Here is an 11,600-nt window from a genome sequence, read left to right on the forward strand (position 1 = left end):
CTGCATTATTTTCTGTCTCATGGATGCACCATAGTCTCCAGCCACCAGTTGAGATCTGAAACTTAAGTTCGTGCAGCCAGTGTCCGTTCCTGCTCATGTGCTTATCTGCTAACATTACTGTGACCCTCAGGATAATTCTTTCAATTTTCATCCTGATGGTATGGTCACTTATGTTTCCCAGTCTGTGATGTTCCATGATCATCCCATAGATGTTGTTTACTAGTTTATATCCTAACGTTATAAAAAGAAAGCAGAGTTGTAGTTCTCAATGCTGAAGATTGTTTTGAGGTGAGCTTTAATTTGTTTCTGAAAATCTCACCATTGACTTACCTTTTGTAGTGGGAATGTGTGAATAACACAGTCTACATAGTTAAACTATTTGTTAAACCTTTTTATGCAGTGTGGGGGGGTAGAGCTTCTAATGAGTAACTGCTCTCCGTCCTCAATTCTCTGCATTGCAACAATGCTATGACCGATCTGTACGGAAAGACATTGTTGACATCATTCAGATCACATTTTGATTTGGTTTTCAATTCACGTTTTTAAAAAAATGTATTTGAATTTGTTATTCAAGTGTAGATACAAATTCAAATTCTTTAAGTAGAAAATAATGCTGTAACAATTGCTGCACCCAATTTCTGTTAAACACATTTACTATCTATATAACTAAAAGTTATATACAAATCTCCGCAACTTCCTCCAGCTGGAAGAAGCTGTTCACGACCTGTTGAATTTCTGATTCATTTGGGTCTCAGTTGCTTTCCTGTGACTGTTGCATTTGACTTGTTTATCACTTCTTTCTTTCCGTTTCTTCCTTTTCTCCAAGTGCCTTAGTGATTTCTTTAATCAACTATTCCTCTGATATGATCTATGCAGCTACACCTTTAAATTGTGGATTGTGTTCACAGATTGATCAGGATAACACTTCTGCAGCAATATTGCACATCCCACCTATAGTTTAAATCCCCTCACATTCTTTCAGGATCATATTCAGGTTAAGGAAGACAACAGGCATTTTTTTTCTTTAAAAGTGTAAAGCACGGCTTCTGAGCCCCCAACCCTCCAAATAAAGGTATCTTTTCAGGCTTTTCTCATTAGATTTTTTTACCATATAGCTTACTATATGTTCTCCAACCAAAGCAGAAGTTGCTGGGAGAACGCAGCAGGTTTGGAAGCATCTGTAGAGAGAAAACAAAGTTAATGTTTTGGATTCAATGACATATCTTCAGGATTGGGTCACTGAACCTGAAACGTTAACTTTGCTTTCTCTTCACAGATGCTGCCAGGTCTACCAAGTTTTCCCAGCAATTTGTGTTTTGTTTCTGATTTCTAGCATCTGCACTTTGTTTTTTCCAGTTGTTTTAGTCTCTTGTTTAAATTTGTTACAATTGGCAGCCCTGATTAAGATCTCCTTTTGTCATTATCCACATGATGCATGTTCTGCATTTTTCAAAATGAAAGCAGATAAAATAGATAGCTAAAGGGGGCCTGGGTATAGTTGCTTAGAAGTGATATTCTGAGTGAACACTGATTTAGAAATCAGATCAACACGAGTGTGTAAAATGAGTGATACAGGCAGCAATATGGAGAACAAACCAATTGTTGTAGAAGAATGGGTTGCAAAAAACAATAGGTAAGCTGAAAAGAGCTTTAAAAATGTGTAAAGTGCAAATTTTTTTTTTAAATTAGTGGGTAAGGGCAGAAATTAAAAATGATCATTCCTGCCATAATAGCACTGAGGGAACTTGGTTTCTAACATAGATATAAATGCATAATGTGGAGACCGATTTGAAAAATTCATCTTTACTTTGTGGCTTATGATGCAGTTTGAATATACAAACAAGAGTAGGCCATTCAGCACTTGAGCTTTCTCCACCATTTCGCCCCTTGTTATTAGGCAAATGCCTCAAATCTTTGCAATCTATTTATTCACATTCAATTACATGTTTGTAATTTGTTTCTTCCATCTATATCACTTAGAAAAAAAGAGCTCTTATCAAGGGAAGATTTGCAGCTACCATGGAGACCATTGTATGAAATGATGGAAAGAATTCTGTACTCAAAGACAGAGCACCTTGGGCTAAATTGGTTTCCAAAGTAAGTGGATGTTTTTGTATTGCTGCAGTATTATTAAATTAGAATTTTGCTGTATTTTTTTAAACTGCATTTTCCTTTCTGCTATTTGGCTCCCCATTACTAAAGAGCATTTTTGGGTAAGGGGGAAAGAGGTAAGTCAGGCTTGCTCCTATTTTTGTTCTCTAACAGTTTTGGCAAAGTGAATCATTCACACGCATCATTACATGCTTTTGTTTTTTGTTTTCTGTTTTCTAGTTGATGGTTTGCAGGCTATGTAGCAGTGACCAGGTAGTAAAGTATATTTCCTCCGGTTGTGTGTCTCCGATTTTACTCCTAGGCTTATGCAATGTGCTAGTCCCAGCAACAGAGGGCGCAATGACATGAGGATGTACAGGTTCCCTCTTTCATAACTGACAACATTGTAGCAGGTGAACAGATGAGGCAGATGTCTGGGAGGCAGAAATGGGGTCTCCAGCAGTTATAGCAAGCATGTTACTGCAATTGGCTTCCAAAAGTAATTGATAGTTTGCGTTGCGAGGAAATACATCATCCTCACTAATGGAGTACTGAGAGCAGACTCAATGTGAGAGCCCAGGTGCTAGTCAATACCTGTTTGGTCAAGTTTGTTTCCTTCAAAGAAAGTGAAATTATTCCCAAAGTGAGTAGACACTACTGAGTTTTAGTATACCTTTGTGGAACTGACTATTCTGTTCATTTCCAATGGTAAGGGATGTTGGGAATATTGCCTGCTGCTGCTTCTTTGTGTGCTATGTGCTATAATTCTGAAAACCACTAAATTTAAATTTTTAAATTCCTGTTTGAAATCCCAAAACACTGCCCTGAAACTCAAAAGAAGACTGGTACTTGACTGCTTGGAAATGGTAAATAATTGGTGCCATTTTCTGAGTATAGTTTGCTGACCATGATCAAAATAAGGTCCATAGGGGGACAGTACTTTATAAAGAGTCTATCTGGGCAAGCTATGATATATGCAGCTAATGTATTGAGGTAATCAGAACTATTTGGAACAGCATTGATAAAACAAGCACAAATATTTAGTGGGGGAGAAAATAACCATGATTTGACATTTCATAACATGAAAGTAGAAGAAATAAAAACAATAGTAGGCCATTTGGCCTTTTAGGTGTTCTTGACTTGTTACGAAGATCATGGCTGATCTTCATCTTCAACTCCACTTTCTGTGTGATATGCATATCCCTTACCGCATTTGCACCCATATGTCGATTTTCTGTCTTGAATGTACTCAACAACTGTGCATCTGTAGAAGGTTCTAAAAATTCAACATCTTTTGAACAAGTTTCTCATCTTCTCCGTCCGAAGTGGCCTGCCCATATTCTGAGACTGAACCTGTGTTCTAGACTTGTCAGCCAGGTTTGCATTTTCTCAGCATCTTCCCTGTCAAGCTCATTAAGATTCTTGTGTTTCAATTAGATCCTTTTTTAAAAATAAAAAGTTCATTCAATGGGATGTCAGCTTCACTGGTTGGGCCAGTGTTTATTGTCCAACCATGGATGCCCTTGAGAAGGTGGTGGTCAGCTGCCTTGTTGAACACTGCTGTTTATTTGGAGTAGGTAGATCTGCAATGCAGTTAGGGAGGGTGTTCCAGGATTTTGATCCCGCGACAGTGAAGGAATGGAGATACATTAACAAGATTAAGGGAGCAGATTTAGGACTGAACTGAGAAGGAATTTCTTCACCCAGAGGGTTGTTAATCTATGGAATTCCTTGCCCAGTGAAGTAGTTGATGCTACTTCAGTAAATGTTTTTTAAAAAAGTAGATTTTTTTTGAACAATAAAGGAATTAAGGGATATGGTGAGATAAGTGGATCTGAGTCCACGAAAGGATCAGCCATGATCTTATTGAATGGCGGAGCAGGCTCGAAGGGCCAGATGACCTACTCCTGCTCCTAGTTCTTATGTTCTAATGTTCTAACAAGTCAAGATGGTGAATGGCATGGAGACGACGATGCAGGCAGAGGTATTCCATGTATTTCCTGCCCTCAAATTTCTGCAGTGCATCTTGTAAATGATACACACCTTCACTGTTGTGCATTGGTGGTGAAGGGAATGAATGTTTGGCTGTGGTGCTGATCAAGCATGTTGCTTTATCCTGAATGGTGTTAGGCTTTTTGTGTGTTAGAAATGGACTCATCCACGCAAGTGGGGAACTATTCCATCATGCGCCTGACTTGTGCCTTCCAGATGGTGGACAGGCATTGGGAGTAAGGAGGTGAATTACTGCAGGATTCCTTGCCTCTGACCTGCTGTTGGAACCACAATACATGTGGCTTATTACAGTTCAGTTTCTAGTCAATGGTAATGCTTTGAATACGGATAAAATGTACTATGGCCAAATTTGCAGATAACACTAAAATAAGTGGGATAGTAATTTGCAGTAAAGAAATAAGAAATTTATGAATGGATATGGATGGGCTAGGTGATTGGGCCAAAATTTTCTGGGTGGAGTTAAGTGAATAAGTGTGAAGTTATCCACTTTGGTGGGAAGAATAAAAAAGCAACTTATTAGCTAAATGGAACAAATCTTCAAAATGCTTTGGTGCAGAGGGATCTGGGTATCCTTGTGCATGAGTTGCAGAAGACTAGTATGCAGGCATGTCAGGTAATAAGGACAGAGAATTTTGGCATTTATTGTTAAAAGAATGGAGTGTAAGAGCAGGGAAGTGTAATTGCTATTTGATCCCCTTGCTTGAAGAAGGATTTATTTCATGATGTATTTTAGAGAGTGTTCACTAGGTTAATTCCTGAGATGAAAGGCTTGTTTCATAAGGAGAGAGTGAACAGCTTAGGCCTATCCTCACTGGAGTTTGGAAGAATGAGATGGTAAAGGGGATTGACAAAATCAATTTGGAGCTCTTTCCCCTTGTGAAGCAATCTCGAACAAAAGGGCATAATTTTAGGGTGAACGTAGAAGACTTAAAATAGATGAGACGGAATTAGCACACTCAAAGCATTGCAAATCTGTGGAATTCACTATCCCAGAGTGCGATGGATGCTGGGACACTGAATAAATTGAAGGAGGGGATAGAGATTTTTGTGAAGGGTTATGGGAGTTGGCAGGAAAGTGGCGTTGCAGCCAAACTGAGGTCAGCCATGATCATATTAAGTGGTGAAGCAGGCTTGAGGAATTGCCTATTCCTGTTCTTACTCCTTATGTTCTTAATGAAAATCTCAGGATGTTGATGGTGGAAGATGTAATGATGATGGTTGGGCTGATGAATGTCAAGAGGTTAGATTCTATCCAGGAGGTGGTCATTTCCCGGCACTTGTGTGGCGGAATGTTACTTTCTATTTCTCGGTCAAAGCTTGGATACCAACTAGGTATTAAGGCATTTGGACATGGACTGCTTCACTGAGTTGCAAATGGTACTGAAAATTTTGCAATCATCAGTGAGCATACCCACTTCTGACCTTGCAATGGAGGGTAAGTCATTGATGGAAGAGATGAAAATGTTTGGGTCTATAACAATGCTATGAAGAACTCCTACAGAGATGACAAACCTCCACCAACCACAGCTATCTTTTTGTTAGGTATCGCTCTAACTAGCAGAGTTTTAGCACTGATTCTGATTGATTATAGTTTTACTTGGGCACCTTGATGCCATGCTTCGTCAAATGCAGCATTGATGTTAAGGGCAGTCATTCTCGTCTTTTCTCAATGTTTGAAGCAAAGCTGAAAGCCCTAGCAGAACACAAACTGGGTATCAGTGAGCAGGGTATTGCTAAGCAGGTACAGCTTGATAGCACTGTAGATGGACCCCTTCTGTTGCTTTTTGATTAGAGTAGACTATTGGGTCAGTAATGTGTCAGAAACAAAAACAAAGTGCTGGAGGAACTTGGCGGGTCTGGCAGCATCTGCAGTGCATCTGCTGAGTTTCTCCAGCACTTTGTTTTTAAGATCTAAAACATCCACAGTTCTTTTGTTTCTGTCCTTCTTTTTGTGTACAGGACGTATCTGGGTAATTTTCCATATTGCTGGGTAGATGCCAGTGTTGTAATTGTACTAGAACGGCTTGGCTTGGGTGAGGTTGTTGACTTGCTCGCCGAGCTGGCTTGTTTTTGTTCAGACACTTCATCACCGTGCTAGGTAACATCATCAGTGGGGCCTCCTATGAAGTGATGTTAAACTATAGTGTAACTTTAGTAGCCCAAGCCAAACATAGACATGCACGGGAATTCTTAGAAGCATGGTTCTCAACCCATAATGCAATCAACAAACGTATAGAATTGAACCCCATATACAAACCCATACAGATCAAAACCGGAAATGACACCACTCGCCATAATGGACTGCACAGTATAAATTCCAAGCAGAGTAGAACAACATTGCTTTGTCGGAGGCCTGACTGATTATGTTACCTAGCATGGTGATGAAATGTCTGAATGAAAACAAGCCAGCTCGGTGAGCAAGTCAACAACCCTACCCACAACCCAAGCTATAAATCTGTGATAAAACTTTAAGCTAGGCTTAGGACTTGGCAAGCTCTGGAGCGTGTGCCTTCAGTACTATCAGTGGAATGTTGAGGGTTTGTAGCTTTTGTAGTACATAGCTTCAGCTGTTTCTTCGGATCACGTGGGGTAAATTGAATATTCTGAAAAGTGACACGTTTGATGCTGGAGACATATGGAGAAGCCTGAGATGGATCATTCACTCAGCAGTTCAGGCTTTGTCTTTTCACTGTGCTGGGGTCCTTACTCTGAGAGTGTGGGGAGATTTGTGGATCCTTCTCCAGGGGGTTTTTAATTGTCCACAATCATTCGTGACTGGATGTGGCAGGACTGCTGTGCTTTGATTTATTTGTTGTGAAGTCATTTAGTCTTGTCTATCAGTGCTGCTTATGCTATTTGGCACACAAGTTGTCCTCTGCAGTTCCAAAGAAGAGTCATGGAACACATCTATTAACTATCCACAGATGCTGCCAGAGCTCCTGCAATTCTCCAGCACTTTGTTTTTATTTCAGATCTGCAGGATTTTTTCTTTTTTCAACTTCACCAGGTTGGCACCTTATTTTTCGGTGCTGCTCCTGTCATGCCCCCCTGCACTCTTGATTTAACTCATTCTTTTGACCTGCATGAAAAAATAGGCCCAGTCTAATTAATTCCCCATAACATAATCCAGTTATCCCAGGAAACATTCAAGAAGGACTTCCTTGTGCTTCCCGTAGGGCACTTTGTCTTCAGATAAGTGTAAAACTGCATACACCGCTCCAGGTTTGGCCTCACCAGGGTCTGATAGAATCGCATTAAATGTTCTTTATTATGTTCAGTCTGCTTTTTCTCCATGTATTGCCGGACCTGCTGAGTTTCTCCAATTTCTATTTTTGTTCCTTTGTTACATTTCTAATTCATACATGACAAAAGAAACATATCAGTTCTTTTTCTGTTTTTGCTTGTAATTGCACATTAACTTTCTGTACTTTGTGTATAAGGATTTCCAAATCCCTTTGCATGTAACCGTTCCCTGGTCTCTCCATTCAGAAGGTGTTCTTCATTTTTATTTTTCCTACCAAAGTGGACAATATCACACTTCCTTTTTCCTCATCAATTTCTTGGTTGGTCTTTGCTGAATTCTAAAATCCTCCCAAATCTTAATCTTAAAACTCATCTTGGCAACATTACAAATCTTTTATTGTAATCTGAAGCTGTCTTTAGCTGCTGGATTAGTTTTTGCTATAGTTTGACCATTTTTGATAGATTCTTTTATGCCTTAATGTACACTTTCTGCAAACTTTGTATTAATTTTGAAATGTTGGCTTGTTTATGGTCATGTCTTTGCATGTTGTTTCTCAAATTACCTTGCCTAGCTTGCCGCTCATCGACAGAGTGTAGTTTTGGACTTAACTAAATAATTTGAAGCTAAGTATATAATTCTACTATTGTATTGTCACTCTTCCTTAAAGGCACATATATTATGAAGTTGTTCATGAACCCTTTCTCATTTCACAAGTGAGGATCCAGAGTAACCTGTTCCCCTGTTAGTTTTTGTTTTGCCCAAATAGAATGCTGAAAAACCGTCTGGTATATCTCCCTACAAATTTGGATTTCCTCGGTCACATGAACATTAAAACCCTCTATGATCACTGTACTTCCCTTATTTGTGTGCCACTAATGTCCTCATTCATACCCTTTCCTACACTAGGATTATTATCAAAGGGTCGGTAAACAGCTCGTATCTAAGATTAAAAACCAAAAGAACTGCAGATGCTGTAAATCGGGAACAAAAACAAAGTTGCTGGAAAAGCTCAGCAGGTCTGGCAGCATCTGTGGAGGAGAAAATAGTTAATGTTTCGGGTCAGAACTGAGGAAGGGTCACCAGACCCAAAACGTTAACTCTGTTTTCTCCTCCACAGATGCTGCTAGACCTGCTGAGCTTTTCCAGCAACTTTGTTTTTGTATCTAAGATTTCTGTTCTTGCTTTTTCTTGGCTTTACCTAAACTGATTCCCTTGTTTTTCTGTGCAAAGATCTTTTCTCTTGTCTCTTTATCCAATTGTTTATCATCAGGACTACCCCTCCTCTCTCTATTTTGCCCCTCACTTATAAAAGTTAATTACATCAAAATATTTAGTCTTCAATCTTGGTCATTTTGGATCCACATCTCCTTAATGTCTAAGTGATCAAATCTGTTGACCCTTTCCTATTGAATGTTGTAGTAATTACATTTCTTCTTAACTAATTGCGAGGTGTGCTTAAGATTATTTTGAACTTCTTTACTTTCCATGATGAATTTCATTTGGCAACTATTTGATAACTGACATCAATTTAATTAACACAATCTTTTACGACAAAGCTGCACCTTTTTCCCTTGATAGTTGGAAAATTGTTAACTGATGTGCAGTGCGACCTATTCTCAATGGTGCTGTGGAAACCGTGTTTTTGATTTACCATTCATCTCAAATGTACTTTTGAAAATGCATAAACTGAGGTGAGAAATTACTGTGTGAGCACCAATTAAATGTCAAAGACTGTCATGCACTCATTAAGCGCTAATATGGCAGTGTTGCTAATTTATTGATTTCTGTGCCCTGTTTTACCTATTTCTCTTTATTATTCAGTTCATTCCGACAAGGCTTCTCTTCCCCTAAATCGTGTGTGCTTAGTGTTTTGCATAGGTGGTAAGAAGATATTTACGTTTGCCCGATCAATAATGCATGTTTTTATAAATGTGGTGCTTATCACACAGATGTAACCTTTTTACTAAAAATGCATCTTTTGTTGTGCATCATTTATTTAAAAACAAAATGATAACATTACACCACTATTGAGAATGTTGCACTGTGTTTAAATTTCTGTTTGAGATGGTTTGGGGCTGCTATCTGCATAAGTGCCATATATGCCTTTCTAATAGTGTAGTGGAGTACTGCACTGAAGAACTTTTAAAAAGCATTTTGCATAGATTAACATATTTGGTTACAAGTAACAGAAATAAAGTACAAAATCCTCTCTTTGCATATTTGCAGTCATTTGATTTCTTTGTTCATTTTGTCATATTCAAGACCACTACAGAAAATTGCATATGTTTGTTGAGAAGATTTGTTATTCATAAGAAACTTGAATGTGAATTAACACCTTGAACAATGCAGCTATATTGGATTTTTCAATATGAAATTTACGAGAAATTTTATTTGAACTTTGCCTTTGACAATTAAAAAGTGAAAACGACCAAATTATTCCTTCCTGCATTTAGATAAGAAATATGCTGCACTCTAGCTTTGGCAGTTTTTTATGACATTTATGTTGACATTTTGTAATTCTTAACATAAGGAGAAGATAAAATGAATTGGGGAATGACATTGCAAAGTAAACTAAAGAAACACTAATGAAGTATGTAAATTGTTCTGAAGACATAATCCTGTTGGTTTGTACTGAAGCTTCCTTTGCATTCTAAGTAGAGTTGTATCTTTAAATGCTTAAAAATGTCTGCCATGTTAATTTATGTGCAAGTAGTAGATGTAGTTATGAAAGATAGTTGGGGCAGTAGTAACTGATTTCTAAGTGTTTTCAGATTTCACACGCAACATGAGCTATTGATGAACTGTTTTGAATATTGCTGCTGCTTGAAATATTAATTCTCTTTCTGTCTCAAGCTCGATAGAAAATGTGTTGAAGACACTGGTGAAGTGCTGTCGACCGTAAGTGCAGATTTTCTTATAATATTGTCAGTGTATTTTAAATGTCTTCGTTTTGACTTCCTCCTTTGCTGTTTGAGTTACGACAGCTCTTTTTGTTTTGTCTCCATATCAGTAGTTAAAGAATGTTTGTTTATGATTCAATATTTGGGAATTTTCCATTTGATTTTCATGAGCTGAACAGGTAGGTGGATTTAGGCTGCCTGATTTAGTAAGAATTTTTAGCTGAACAGGACTCGAACAGTTTCAGCAACCATCGGGGAAGCTTGGAGAGTGCAATTTATAAAAAGGGCAACCAGATTATAAGGAAAATCAGTACTTAAAGCTCTGATTGTTAACATGCAAACATTTAATACCTCAATACCTAATAGACTATCACATTTCAATCCATATCACACAAAAAGTGGATTGGAAAGTCCATTCAAAGTAATTCCAGTTTTGAGGGTGGACTGGGATTCGTTCAGGAATTTCAGTCCATTAGGTGGATCTGTGAGACTTACCTTTTCATTTGCATTCTAAGTGTTCTCCTTTTGCTTGGTTCTATTATTATCTATTCGTCACCAGTATTTGGTTTGTAGTTGCTTCTCTTCCTGCTCTCTCACCATTGCTTATGTTTTCACAGCAGAATTTATCTTTGGTAATGTCAACAGCTCCGACCTCACTGTTTCTCCTTCATGTGCTGTCCCACAATGAAACTATGGCCCAGATATTCTGATGGCCAGGTAATTGTTTCTGAAGCACAGATGGGAGGTGTGGTTGGCGACCCTGCAGAATCCTCATTGTAGTAGACTCTGAAGGATGTGCCCAGGAATTAGGAATTCTGCTGGACAGCTCCCCTATGCCTGGAATCCTGCAAAAGTATACATTTAAACTTGGCGGATTGGAGAATCCTGCTGCACTTTAGTAAATACTTAATGAATTGCATCTCACTCAGATGCCTTACGCCCCCCAGACTCTGACTTAGTGCGGACCTACTTGGCATGTATAGGTTAGAGAGGCCTATTTCACCTTTAACGTCAGAATCCTTCTTTGCGCCAACTCATTGGCTGCCAAAACCCATCCATTCCTTTATAAAGTCAATGATACAGAATGGAAACAGACCATTTCGTTCAACTAATCCAAGCCAAACTGAAAACCAAAAGAACTGCGGATGCTCTAAGTCAGGAACAAAAACAAAGTTGCTGGAAAAGCTCAGCAGGTCTGGCAGCATCTGTGGAGGAGTAAACAGAGTTAACGTCTCGGGTCCGGTGACCCTTCCTGAGAACTGACGGTGGCTGGGAAAACGTCAGTTTATATGCAAAAAAATAGGGAGGTGGGTGGGGTAGGGAGTAAATGATAGGATAGAGCCCAAAGAGAG

General features: G+C 38.7%; 1 protein-coding gene across 6 annotated transcripts in view; it reads left to right on the forward strand.

The window, feature by feature from the left end:
• The window catches only part of LOC109914746 (proteasome activator complex subunit 4), a 148,556-nt gene that overhangs the window by 22,520 nt on the left and 114,436 nt on the right, over positions 1-11,600 (forward strand). For all 6 annotated transcript variants that reach the window (XR_007262862.1, XR_007262861.1, XM_048600865.1 and 3 more), the window contains exons 3-4: positions 1,981-2,097; positions 10,202-10,246. Coding sequence is in view for 4 of the 6 variants with exons in the window: in XM_048600865.1 (XP_048456822.1) it covers positions 1,981-2,097; positions 10,202-10,246 (162 nt within the window). In the remaining 2 variants the exon portion in view is untranslated. The remainder of the gene's footprint in view (positions 1-1,980; positions 2,098-10,201; positions 10,247-11,600) is intronic.

Source organism: Rhincodon typus, chromosome 9 (genome assembly GCF_021869965.1).
Source record: "Rhincodon typus isolate 14 chromosome 9, sRhiTyp1.1, whole genome shotgun sequence".
In the NCBI taxonomy this organism is placed as follows: domain Eukaryota; kingdom Metazoa; phylum Chordata; class Chondrichthyes; order Orectolobiformes; family Rhincodontidae; genus Rhincodon; species Rhincodon typus.